The 13,050-nt window shown below is 47.9% G+C and overlaps 4 protein-coding genes across 4 annotated transcripts; 2 read left to right on the top strand and 2 right to left on the bottom strand.

Annotated features, from left to right (window-relative positions):
* The first annotated feature begins 1,688 nt into the window (after positions 1–1,688).
* On the top strand, positions 1,689–3,642 carry EDB91DRAFT_1161146 (uncharacterized protein). The gene is made up of 2 exons (XM_041319822.1): positions 1,689–2,949; positions 3,030–3,642. The coding sequence occupies exons 1-2, from the start codon at positions 1,855–1,857 to the stop codon at positions 3,255–3,257; spliced, it is 1,323 nt and encodes a 440-aa protein (XP_041172267.1). The 5' UTR covers positions 1,689–1,854; the 3' UTR covers positions 3,258–3,642.
* A 1,742-nt stretch (positions 3,643–5,384) lies between these two features.
* Positions 5,385–6,267, top strand: EDB91DRAFT_1339186 (GNAT family acetyltransferase; the record flags this gene model as incomplete). Its single annotated transcript, XM_041325657.1, has 3 exons — positions 5,385–5,465; positions 5,526–6,167; positions 6,253–6,267. The coding sequence occupies 3 exons, from the start codon at positions 5,385–5,387 to the stop codon at positions 6,265–6,267; spliced, it is 738 nt and encodes a 245-aa protein (XP_041172266.1).
* Positions 6,268–6,345: 78 nt separating this feature from the next.
* Positions 6,346–8,730, bottom strand: EDB91DRAFT_849872 (MFS general substrate transporter). The gene is made up of 10 exons (XM_041328600.1): positions 8,721–8,730; positions 8,127–8,654; positions 7,837–8,074; positions 7,744–7,784; positions 7,287–7,690; positions 6,977–7,238; positions 6,842–6,925; positions 6,702–6,783; positions 6,605–6,647; positions 6,346–6,553 (listed from the first exon to the last, which is right to left on the bottom strand). Exons 2-10 carry the CDS (start codon positions 8,464–8,466, stop codon positions 6,470–6,472), a joined length of 1,578 nt encoding a protein of 525 aa, XP_041172265.1. The 5' UTR covers positions 8,467–8,654; positions 8,721–8,730; the 3' UTR covers positions 6,346–6,469.
* A 1,730-nt stretch (positions 8,731–10,460) lies between these two features.
* Positions 10,461–12,410, bottom strand: EDB91DRAFT_1253366 (MFS general substrate transporter; the record flags this gene model as incomplete). The annotated part of the gene is made up of 9 exons (XM_041323637.1): positions 10,461–10,544; positions 10,602–10,644; positions 10,697–10,778; positions 10,837–10,920; positions 10,972–11,203; positions 11,256–11,668; positions 11,720–11,760; positions 11,813–12,047; positions 12,092–12,410. 9 exons carry the CDS (start codon positions 12,408–12,410, stop codon positions 10,461–10,463), a joined length of 1,533 nt encoding a protein of 510 aa, XP_041172264.1.
* Positions 12,411–13,050: the final 640 nt, after the last annotated feature.

Raw genomic sequence — 13,050 nt, 5'->3', positions numbered from 1 at the left:
GCGAGGAGGTTCCGTCGTGACCAGTGCCACAATCACTCACACATCCCCGAGATCTCCATGTTGACCCACATGGGACTTGATTCAAGGGAAACCATCATGCCCACTGCACTCTTCTGGAAAAATAACATTTATAAATCTTCGTACAAATCCTAAACCTCGAGGTAAATTTCGAGGCTACTTCTTCTGTCCGCGCGTACTCCTTGCTCAATATTTCCGCTCCCTCGTCGTCTCCGATCATATATGCTGGTTACTTCACCAGGAGTGAGAAATCACCAGCGTGCTGCCACACCTCAGGACTTATTGGGTGTTGATAATTATAACTTGCGTTTTGCTATTCCTGCAGAAGTGTGCTCATCCAAAAATGAACGCCGGCTGTGGCTGTTGTCTGCAGGGCTGACTCGGATACTCCCCTCTACATAGCTGGTTTCAATCGGCAACCCACTGCAACTCATCAGTGTGAATGCTGTCGTCGCAAGGGTAGATGATCAAACTGCAAAGCAATGTTGCCGGACAAGCTCACCGTGGAGCTTCTCCAACGAGGAGCCTGCCAGTTTGCTTGGCACAGGTAATTTGATATGCCCCTTTCTTTCAAGGATTATGAACTTCTTCTGATTGTCATGGACTCGTGGTGCTGACCTTCGCTATCGTATAGGTACAGTTCCTCCGCTGGACGCATCCGTTGATCGGGACGATCGTCGAGACGTGTACTATTTCAAATGCTAATCTTGGTACACAGGGTAACACGGTTTTTTCCTCATGGACGGTCTTCCAGGTACAGGGGAGACAGGGGGCCGGTTCTATTGCACCTGGTGTCATGCCTACAGAGACGCCTCGGGTCTACCCGCGATGACGCCTGCAACTAGTGCTTGCACTACACCTGTAGAAGGCATTTCTCCAGTAAGTTCTCCGAGTCCCCAACTAGAGTTGCCACTTCACAGGTATCGGCAATCTCTGGTGTGAGAGCTCTCCTCCTCTATTCTGGTCGCCATGCTGGGAGTTATCGGAATGGTCATGGGTAGAAGCATGTCAGTGTAAGGGAAAGAGAAGTGCTCTTTGGGTCTGTGTTTCATATGGGTACTGCTATGTGTACCGTAATATACTAATGGGCTCTCTGTATCCTAGTGGCGTCTTTGATGACAAAACTCGTTAATAAAAGTGAAGGTGATGTGATCACAATCAGATTGGGAAGCCATTGTTCGACGCTTACGGCGGTCATCATTCTAACTCCTTATGCCACAGCCCGTGCGGATATGATTCTGCTCTCACAGACAAGGTCGACAATTTGGGAAACTGAGGAGTAAAGAAGGGAGAATTGCGTGTGTCAATTGAAGCCGTATGGCTGCGGAACTAAACCCACAGAAGGATTGAAAGAAAGTTGCAGCTGGTAGATCGTCTGCAGTGTTATACAGGATTGCTAAGATTTTTGTTCCTGTCAGGAACTTGACGTATGTATCCCATGGATGAACGTTCGATGAAGATAGATGGCGATGTCACCTTGACTGGAATCTGCCTCGTTGCAAACACGTTTTCAACTTTCCTGGATGAAACCGCCCGATAATCTACCAAATTTCTTACTGGACGGTACGGAATTAAGTCGCTCAAGTCTAATCTTGGCGAGCAAATCTCTCGCAACCCAGCTAGGTTAGCGAGATCCCAGCCCTTACAAGTCTTCGTCGCTTCCCGTAACTAGCACGGGATCTGAATCAGCCTTCGCAGCCTCATGAGTCATTATATAAAAACCTGCGCCGCTCATATCATTATCTTCTTTTCTTTCTTTTGCTTCGGTGCTCATTAATTCGACATCCTCCCCTCTACAGGGTTCAATCTGGGTCACGGTGTTCACGACCTCCTTTCATGACAGAGTACACAGCTTCGCCAGAGGCCGTTCAGGTCTTTAGAAGCTCTCGTGAACGTACTGAGTCCTGGGTCCGTTCGCACTCACCTTTCCATTCCCAGTTCTATTCTCCAGAAAGTCCCCCATCCGTCGCTAGTGATATAGATATCGAAGAACGTCAATCAGACAACGGTAGTTCGCATTCTCTACCTCCCAAGATGATGTTGAAATATGGGAACGGACGAGATATTCCTATCTCGCATTGGCACTATGAAAACGGTAGCTCTCATAAAGGGAGCAGCCATAGTTCCAATTCTCGTCCCCATCTTCACACTGGCCATCACCACCATTCACATGACCGATCGAGGTCTGCTGCTGATGCGTACCCTGCGCGAGCTCCTCGCCACCCAGAACACACTGGGTATCACTCCTCAGCACGAGATGCATATCATTATAACCGTGCAGACCCTGAAGATATGGAACCTGAAGAAATACAAATCCTTCCTTCTGACCCACATGCTACGCCTTATGACTCAAGAAACGAAAAATATCGGCCCCGTAGAGCTTCAGAACCTTACCGACCCGAACCCTTACAATCTCCGCCACATAAAAGTGCTGTTGAAGTTCTGGCAACACCTTTGCCACGCTACGTCCCCAGTCATCACCGTGACGCTCCTGCTGCCCCACCAGTCACCTACTCTCATTCGCAACCCATCCCTCGACAATATGAGCAGCATCACCCCGCGCACTCTCATTCGCGAAATCGGCCCCCACCTTCGATCGTATATGCACCCGGAGCTCATCACGCTTCCGATCATCATTATGCGCCACCAACAATTGTATATGCCCCAACTAAGGCACCAGGCATGACGTACACAGTGTCTGCGCCCACGGGTTCAGGGTTTCCGCAATACCCTCGTATTACTCCTGCCCCATACCCCACCGTCAATAGTCATCTCGCGTCTATACATGAAGAGGCACGGTATGGTCCGAGAGGCCCCCTTCCAAGGGAAGATCGCCCGAGAGCTCCTTCTCCGATAAGCGAGGCTGACAGCTGCGGCTCGGGCAGCACCTACTATGTCATACCCACTCCAGGTCAGAAGGTGAAGGTCCTGGTAAGTCACCAGCAGCAAAGTGCCTATCTCCTTGTCATCGCTGTTTCATTTGGCTGACTTGTATTGTGTGCTTGTTTCAGCCCGGACCCGCACCTTCCCTCTACACGGCCACGTCAACCACTAAATCTCCCTCATCTCCTCAATCTGGCAGCACAGGGTTCAAAAAACCGTTCTTCAGGAGGCTTTTCAGCTTCGCGTCTGATCTATCAAAAGTGTCCAAAACCCCGAAATTCGCTTCAAAGACTAAGTTACGACGCCGTCATTCTTTAGACACGTCTGCGGGCGGTCATATACGACGGCGGTCGTGACGCTTGTATATGCCCTGAATGATTGATTTTGTACTGAATGCTCTACTGCTTTTACGCTTGTCTTGTTTCGATAGACTTTGGATACACTTAGGTTCATGGGTACACTTAGGTTCATGCATACACATGCACGCATATGCATCACCGTCGCATTGTACGATACTGACAGCATTGTAGCTCTAATTTTCTCACTCTTTACTTTGGGCATTCATGTTCTTAGCATCGCCTCATTTCTCATCTTACCCCTGTTGTCTCCTACGACCTTGATATACCTCCTGCATTCCTTCTAGCAGGGTCGCAATAACGATACTTCGTAACGTCGAACATGATCGTGATACCACAGACTGGTAAATACACATGTCATTCATTAATAAAGGAACATCCGCCACAAGGAAGCACATCAGCACGGAAAATCGTCAAATTAATGTCAAACTCGCAAACTCTCTTTGACACGCTAAACCACGACCCTAACCAATGGCCTTCCACCACACCACACTCTTTTTCACACTGAACGTGGGCGGACTCAAACTATTGCTCATTTTATATCATTGGTCTGATCAGGAGTTCCGAATCCGATCGTGATCTTGCGCAAGGGACATGCTGTTTCATAAAGGTCTAGAGACCGTTGACGAGGCTATCGAGAAGTACTATTATTAAAGGCATTCATGACGTTCCCCCTGCGGTTCCATAGATACCAAAGATGAATCGATGTCAGGTGGTGCGGATAAGGGATGTCTCCTCGGATGTTCGGAATGTCTGCCGCAAAGATCAAGCCATACAGGGGCGAATAGATCCTGCCGAGTACGAGTTCGTTGCGCGATTTGCTAGTCTCGGGCGTGTGGGGGAGATAGAACCGTTCCGTGAAACGGAGGATGCTCGATAAGACGGTGCAAGTTGAGGACGTGGTTCTGAACTGTGCAAGAAGTATGAGGACGCCGTGATGTCCGTATGTGCGTCTCACTTGAAAAGCGCCAGCATTGGGCGTGATCTAGAAACCGTCGGATGGTTGAATAATTGCCTGAAACGGGACCAGAATTCAGTGCTTTATACTTGTTCTTGTCACGGTGTGTTGAGCTCGAGGACTCTAAAGTCGTCGAGGACGATTTGAAATGAATTTCATCTCACTGTTCTTCGAAACCGAAATGGGGCCCGGATATCGCAACGTGTGGGATGTGTGCAAAACAACTGCAGCGGTTCGAAATGCAAAAAAAAACCCAACGTACCGCCTCGATCGAACCGCACAACCTTCGCAACAGCTTGAGTTGCCTGATCGTTATATCCCCTCAACGATCGAACGAAACGTTGACGGCTATGTATAACGCAGTACAATGCTCAGGGGCTCGGGGACCAATGGCTCTGTTGTCTGAGCCGCAATTTGTCCGTAATTAAATTTTGGCATGTGTGCTTCATGCTGGGTCATGCTAGAAGGGTCTGGAAAGACAAAGGATCTTGATTTCACTCACTGGCTCTACTCATCTACGTCATCCGAGTATTTTCGATGGCGTTCGGAACACTTCTGAGAGCTGAGTTTGCCCTCAACTTGTGGTTGGGTCTCGACACATACTTTGCGCCACATTTTCTTTGAAGCACCATGTCTACGGGTCAACTGATCTGAGTCAGTCTCTGTTACTTCCCACTGTGAATCAGATTCAAGATCGCTCTTACAACGTATTACTTCGGAACAATCAAGGCCAGAGAAAGTCACGTAGGACAGAACCCAGTCGACCTCAAACTTCCAGGATTGCCTTTTGGAGTGTGGAAGACCTAAAAAAAGTAATTAGGATGCTTCTGAAGTTCTGTTCCGCACCGTGGTGCACATGCTCTGCTCTTGTATACTCTGCGCATCCCAATGACGCAGATCGCGCCTTGGCATGATCTGTGCGCCTTGGATAGACAGCCTGAGTGAGCAGAGATGACTGCATATACTATGGTCCTCCACTGGCACGATCTGCTCGGCGGTGATATTTTCTTCGGTCCGGTCGTGACTGGTGAATAGCATGATCCAACGATCAGGCTCTCCCACGCTGATTCGTCACGGTACGGCGTAGGTTTAAACTCTTTGAATCAATTAGTACTATTAGCACTAACTTATCAATCTTAATTCTCTTCGTCAAAGCAGAAGAATCGACCATGACCCTCTCGGGGGACCTCAATTTCTGTTTCCCGGTGCGGGAGTTATCCAACGAACGCGTCAAGATAACTCCGTTCAAGGTAAGCCCAATCATCGTCTGATAAGCATCAAGCAACACTGATACTTGTAACTGACTCCAGGCATCAATTCATTCGTCCCCATTTTGTGCCATCGCGCCAGCTCACCCGGAGCTGTGGGCACACATGCCTGCTGGCCCATTCCAAACCGTACAGGATTTTGACACCGATTTTCTCCAAGCCATAGTCCATCCTGATCCAGGAATGGTGTTATTTGCCATCATAGATAAAACGAAACCATCATCTGTGGCAGATGAGGAAGGCGAACTGGCTGGGATCATGTCCTATATGAACTCTTCTTCTGTGAATCTGTGCACAGAAATAGGGTATATCGTTATCCTTCCCCCATTTCAAAGGACGCACGTCAATTCCAATGCTGTTGGGCTTCTTTTGCAGTATGCACTGGAATTACCATCACATGGCGGTCTGGGGTTGCGAAGAGTTCAGTGGCAATGCAGCTCCATGAACGCCCCTTCTATTCGCGCTGCCGAGCGACTAGGCTTCAAGAAGGAAGGAGTTATGAAATGGCATCGTGTATATCATAGAGGCAACGACACAGGCAAAGTACATAATGGCCGTGATTTCCCTCGAGGTAGTCATGGCGAACAAGACTATGCAAGGGACACGGTTATTCTTAGTCATTGTTGGGATGATTGGGAGCAGGGAGGGAGGGAGACGATACAAACAATAATGGATAGACGGCATGTAAGTAACCAAGCAGACAGGTTGCGCCCTCAACGCGCTCATGATTATATCTAGTGATACCCTCAAACCTTACCTGGCACCTCAGTTTCAAAGCAGATGATATCGCTGAAGGTTAGATTGTACCCCTAGAGTTAGCACACAGATAAATACAATGGCTGAATCACGGGCGAGCCGTCAAATTTCTTCTATTTAGACTAGAGATACAGATCAGCACGCAAGTCAAAAATCACTCCAATGTATGCGGTGTACTGATACCCTTTGTCGGACAATTCTATCTCATCTATAGCAAAGTTGTTCATACATCAGTCTTGTGTACGTGGTGGCTTCTGATAACGGTCGGAATCTCTAATAAGGAAGAGTAGCGACGCAGCTGTGATCACGATCGCCTGTAATAAACACATTATACATTGTGATAGTGGCGTGCAAATAAAGCTTACCGCATGGATATAGAACACCAACATCGGGACCTTCGAGATTGTACTGAATTGAAAAAAAAGAATGAGGTCAGGTGGGATGGAAAACCAATCGACTCACGCAGTGAAAATACTGCCCATGACGACAGGAGATAGGAAGACTCCGATACTCGACATCATCTCGATAGCAGCTAGAACCTCCCCTGTTCAAAGCGGTTTGTAAGTTGTCAATCGGATGTTTGCACCTCCAAAAATGCGTACCTTGTTTTAAGGGGTCGGCCGATGACACTACGAGACTTCGAAAGATGGGAGTGTGTGCTGCACTAAACCCAATGATAGTCACCGCTTCACATAACATCAACACAGATATTGCCGCATTTTAGTACCACCTCGCACCTGTGAGGTGTAAAATACGAGTCGACGTTGCAGCCGCCATGATATACGCAAGAGCATTGACGACCCAGGAGATGAAGGTGATATGGACATCGAGAAGGTCAGTCGATGTAGATACAACAGTGTCATCGCTGGTGCCCTGTTGGTCTTCGGGGAGGGCAGCCTTCTTGGCATAAATTGGATGCAATGCGCGAATCAGCGAGGGTATCATGTATGTAAGAGAGAACACAGCGCTCAAGCTTGATGTCGTTAACAGCATTCCGGTCTACATTACGAATGAGTGTGGGGCTCTGGTGAACGACAACCAGCATACCTGGGCAGGGTTGTAGCTGTACTTCGTTGTATACAACAACAGGAGAGATACCGGTGCATATGAATTCGCAAGCGTTGCGATGATGATATGAATCGCGCAATACACAACTCGCCAGTTCCGTCTGCCATCCGCGTTGCGGGTAGGAACCAGCTGTTTCAAAGGTTCGAACGCGACGGCTATCGCGGATATGAGGCGGTTCGATGAATTTTGACGAGTGTTTTTTTGCTGAGCGAGACGCTGGTGACGCAGTTCATTTCGTTTCTCTTCAGGAAATGATTCGGGGAGGAAAGCTGAGACGTAGACGAACATTGCCCCGAGGATGGAGATGGAGATGTAGTAAACGATTAGCGGGTCGTTGGTCTTGGTAGTAATAAGACCACCAATAGCAAAGGAGACTACCTGGCCTGCACATGTAGAATAAAAAAAGATCGTGACAAAACAAAAAAATAGTCCTTACCTAGAGTCGCCCATCCATTGATGGCACTCAAAACGGGTGTTCTCGAGTATCTAGTCAGTCCAAAGAGACGTGACTGCTAAAGGAGCACATTACCTGTCCTCAGCGCTGGAGACATCAACGGCATAGATGTTCACAAGGAACATCATAGTCAAGGTATTGCTAAACGTTTGTATGAAAAGGGCGGTGATCATAGTACTTGCTTCTAGCCATCCAGGCAAGTACTGGGAACAGACCAGAAGAGAATATCCAGAAAAGCTAATGGCAATTACGCCGAGGATGGCCGGTTTTCTTCCGAACCTGGAGCTAATATAGCTAATCCCACTGCATGCGACTATGGCTGTTGGACGTTAGGTTAGGCAAAAAAAATTCAGTAGCATCCGCACCTCCAAGCCCATCGAAGATTACCAATGCTGAAATGACTGCAGCGTATGTTTTCTCCACCTCTGGAACTGCGCATAGTTCTTTAGAAATCTGCCCGTCTGGTGGTAAGTCTCCATTGGCCGTAAGCCACAGCCGACAAACGACTGATTGAACAACCCCCAATAATGTAGTGGAAGGAAGGGTCGCAGTAAGTCGTGTCGCGATAGCTAGCGGAATTAAAAGCGTCAATGGGGAAAATTTGCGTCCACTGTGTGACAACGCATACTGCCGCTCTGGAAGGAGCGGGGCACGCTCACTGGCAGAAGACGCATTGGTTGACGATACATCTTGGATACTTGCCATGGACGTTCAGAACAGGTATTGGCGCGATCGCAACGAAAGTCTAAAGCCAGGCAAGCCTTATTCGAATGCACGTCGAACGACGTAATACCAACACGCGTGCAATGTCAGCGATGCACTCACATCCGTGCGCATACCGCGCAAGTGCCACGTTCGCAGTTCATTAATGTGAATCATGCACATGTTTGGGACTAAGTATAAGTTTGCTCGTGAGAAGCCGTGACGGACTCAGCCTGCAGGGGAATAGTTATCCCTACCTAGTTGAACCGCAAATCCAATCGAGAGGCGGGCCACTCGCGGGAGACCTAGATCTAGATTCTCTGCCTTGCTCCTGAGTCCTTCGAAACACTTGTCAACCTGTCATGGTCTCCAAGCCAGTTCAGCAGTACTGTCGAAGTTTCCGAGTTTCCCTTTCTCATTCATGTCCAACTCGGAATTTAATGCTCCTCAGGACGCCATTATGAGTCAAGAAGTTGAGGAATCACCAGGCCACTTCGGACTGAGTTGCTGAGGGAAGGTCAAGGAACAGTTGACTTTGCCGGGTTTTACGGGGTAATAGAAGAAATCAGATTCAGAAGTGTGCCCTGAAATTTATTTATCAATATTGTAATTAACTTTTTGGGCATCAAACAGATCTTCTTAAGGTTAAACATTTTCCTACCTCTACTCGTGCAGATTTCCCTACTATAAGTTTCAAGACTTCGGTAGATCAATGGCAGCCTGAGTTTGACCTGTTCGAGATTTCCTCCCTCTAGTACTCCAAGATCTCTGGACCATTGCTCGAGCGGCAGTGAAATTTGTTCAGAAGCAAGCACGTTGACTCCACTCAGCATCAAACCTACAGTCTTAGTCTACTCATCCCCCCTATCCAGACCCAATAGAATGAAGATAATCGTTCCTTCTAGTCTACTAGCAACTCGCGCGTCGTGCCATCGATCATACTGCACCAATGCGAAAGCAGAAACACGACTCACTGTAGTTTGAGTCACTGTCGCGACATGCTAGAGTGCTCACTCATGAACATATTCCAAAGAGCAACTACCACACCAGTGAGTCATGTGGTTAAATCAGGGACGCAAACTACTCATACTCACAATCCTTATGCATTTCTTATGAGGGCAGCATTTTGCGGCGGTCTCGCAAAAAAAAGGACAATTGTCACTGTCAGGGTCACGGGCAAGTATTGATGCTGCAGACATTGATGCTGCAGATATTGATGCTGTCAAAGCAGCAATAACGGCGAGGATAAAGGAGAAACGCATTGCAATTGTTTGTGAGGATGTGATATGGGATCAAAAAAATAAAATAAGGGGACAGTAGGAAGACAGCTTACTCTTATGTGCTAAACATCGTTCGTCATGGCGATGGAGGAAGAACCTGTCCACCTGAAATCCCCTTTCAAACAGATGATGTCTGCAATGCCAGCAGATTCTCACCTAAAATCTACCTTGTGCAGCAAGGTTTATTGGCAATTTAGCGTGGAGCAGAATATCACCGTGCGACGCAAGGTCAATGCCAGGGCCCAACTCGAATCCGCTGTCGGGAATCACATCCACTAGCAGCCACTAGCTTCTTCCTGCGAAAAATTCGACGTCAGGCCGAGTACATACATTCAAGTTGTTTCTGCCTCAGTACGAAGAAACGACTGTCTTCCTTCGATTGGTCTGGCTAGGGGAGACTACGTTTCAGCAGCAGAGGAGGAAGACGAACTGGCTGGGGTCATGTCCTATAAATATGAACTCTTCTTCTGTGAACCTATGCAAATAGAGTATCATACCCTATTTCTGACCAGCGACTCGGGTAAAGGCAAAGTACATAATGGCCGTGGGCACGGTAGTCAATTCATAGCGAACAACATTATGGAAGGGATACCGTTGTTCTCAGTCATGGAAGCCAGAGATGCAGATCAACACGTGAGGTGAAAGTTACCATGCATTGTGGTGTGATGCCACAATTTTATCCGATCAATAGCAAATTTGTCGGCAGTTCATGCATTTCTAATCTTGTGTACATGGTGGCTTTTGATGGCGGTCGGAATCTCTGATGAGGAAGAGTAGCGATGCAGCTGCGATCACAATTGCCTGTGATGATGTTGAACAGATATACGTCGTGTACAATGGTGTGCAACGAAAGCTTACCGCATGGATATAGAATACCAACATCGGGTGCGTCGAGATTGTGCTGAATTGAAGAAAAGAATGAGACAGGTAGTTTAGAAAACCAATTGACTCACGCAGTAAAAATACTGCCCATGACGATAGGAGATAGGAAGACTCCGATGCCTGACACGATTTCCATAGCAGCTAGAACCTCTCCTGTTCAAAGCGGTTTGTGAGTTGTCAATCGAATGTTTGCACCTCCAGAAATGCGTACCTTGTGTTAAGGGGTCGACCGATGACACCACAAGACTTCGAAAGATGGGATTATGTGCTGCACCAAACCTAATGCCGGTCGCCGCTTCACATAACATTAACAACGACATCGCCGCCTTTTAGCATCACCTCGCACCTATGAGATGTAAAACGCGGGTCGGCGTCGCAGCCGCCATGATATATGCAACAGCATCGACGACCCAGGAGACGACGGCGATATGAACATCGAGAAGGTCCGTGCCCTGTTGGTCTGCGGGGAGGGCAACCTTCTTGGCATAAATTGGACGCAATACGCGAACCAACGAGGGTACCATGTATGTAAGAGAGAACACAGCGCTCAAGCTCCGTGTCGTTAACAGCATTCCGGTCTACATCACGTATGAGTGTGGAGCTCTGGTGAACGACAATATTTCAACCTACCTGGGCAGGGTCATAGCTGTACTTCGTTGTGTATAGCAACAGAAGGGCTACCATTGCATACGGTTCCGCAACCTTCGCGATGATGATATGAATCGCGCAATACACAACTCGCCAGTTCCGTCTGCCATCCGCGTTGCGGGTAGGAACCAGCTGTTTCAAAGGTTCGAATGCAACGGCCATAGTAGATATGAGGCGGTTCGATGAATTTTGACGACCGCTTTCTTCTATATTCTGCTGAGCGAGGCGCCGGCGACGCAGTTCATTCCGTTTCTCTTCAGGAAATGATTCGGGGAGGAAAGCTGAGACATAGACGAATATCACCCCGAGGATGGAGATCGAGATGTAGTAAACGATTAGCGGGTCGTTGGTTTTGGTAGTAATAAGACCACCAATAGTAAATGAGACTGCTTGGCCTGTACATGTGGATGTAAAAAGATTGTGTCGATCTAGAGAATGGTGCTTACCTAGCGTAGCCCATCCATTGATGGCACTCAACATGGGTGTTCTCGAGTATCTAGTCAGTTCACAGTCAAGTGATTACTACAGAAGCACATTACCTGTCATTAGCGCTGGAGATATCAACGGTATAGACGTTCACAATGAACGCCATATGGCTCAATGTTCGCACGAAGACGGAGGCGATCAGAGTACTTGCTCCTAGCCCTCCAGGCAGGTACTGGGAGCAGACCAGAAGAGAATGTCCAACAAATTCAAAGGCAACTACGCCGAGGATAACCGGTTTTCTTCCCAACCTGGAGCTAATATAGCTAATCCCGCTGCATGCGACTATGGCTGTTGGACGTTAGGTTAGGAAGAAAATTCAGTAGTATCCGCACCTCCAAGCCCGTTGAGGATTGCCGAGGCTGACATGACTGTGGTGTATGCTTTCTCCACCTCTGGAACTGCGCATAGTTCTTTAGATATCTGTCCGTCTGGTGGTAATTTGGTATTTGCTGTAAGCCACAGCCGACAAACGACTGATTGAACAATTCCCAAGAATGTCGATGAAGGAAGGGTCGCAGCAACTCTTGTCGCAATGACTAGCGGAATTAGAAGCGTCAATGGGGAGATTTGGCGCCCAATGTGTGGCAATGCATGCTGCTGTTCTGGAAGGAGCGGGGCACGCTCAGAGGGACTTGGTTCACGATAGTACATCTTGAATGCTTACTATGAATGTTCAAACCAGGTGTATATGCCGCATTGCTGGCCTCGCGTTATCTTCGAGTTACATTAAAAAATACTGCGAGTCTGAAACCAGACGGTCCAGACCAGCCTTATTAGTTTGATGTCCCGTTGAACGACGCAACACATGAAATGCGCAGCCACGTCCGTGCACATACTGCCGCAGGTGCCACATCATCGCATTTCAATGCGAATCAGTACTAGTAGTATGCAAAGTGTAGATTTGCTCGTGAGAAACGGACTACGGAGAAAGAATGTTAACAAGTTATTCCTACCTTATATAGTGAAACTACAAATCCAATCGAAACGTGAGGCCACTCGACTTGCGCCTATAGGCCATCAACCCGCCATGGTCTTGAAGCTACTTCAGCAGTCGAGGTTTCCTTGTTGTCCTTTCCCATTCATGTCCGACTCGGAGCTTCCTACTCCTCACGACGCCATGATGAGCCAAAAAGCTGAGGAATCACCAGGTCGCCACTTCGGACTGAGTTGTTGGGGAAGGTCAAGAAACGGTTGACTTCTGTCAGGTGATAGGAGATATCATCAGAAGTGTACCCTGAAATATATTTATCGATGTACTCACACAAATTTTCAGGCATTGACACAAGAGGTC

The sequence above is a fragment of the Suillus paluster genome (genome assembly GCF_016628075.1).
Source record: "Suillus paluster strain FC165 chromosome Unknown EDB91scaffold_84, whole genome shotgun sequence".
Lineage (NCBI taxonomy): Eukaryota > Fungi > Basidiomycota > Agaricomycetes > Boletales > Suillaceae > Suillus > Suillus paluster.
This window is presented reverse-complemented; position numbering and strand designations above follow the sequence as displayed.

Bases quoted from the DNA above. Each gene is read 5' to 3' on its own strand.
- EDB91DRAFT_1161146 (XM_041319822.1), top strand. From the start codon at position 1,855: ATGACAGAGTACACAGCTTCGCCAGAGGCCGTTCAGGTCTTTAGAAGC. The intron at 2,950-3,029 runs GTAAGTCACCAG...TGCTTGTTTCAG, and splicing joins GTCAGAAGGTGAAGGTCCTG to CCCGGACCCGCACCTTCCCT.
- EDB91DRAFT_849872 (XM_041328600.1), bottom strand. From the start codon at position 8,466: ATGGCAAGTATCCAAGATGTATCGTCAACCAATGCGTCTTCTGCCAGT. The intron at 7,239-7,286 runs GTATGCTGGTTG...TTCGTAATGTAG, and splicing joins ACAGCTACAACCCTGCCCAG to ACCGGAATGCTGTTAACGAC. The intron at 6,784-6,841 runs GTACGCATTTTT...CGCTTTGAACAG, and splicing joins GGCCGACCCCTTAAAACAAG to GGGAGGTTCTAGCTGCTATC.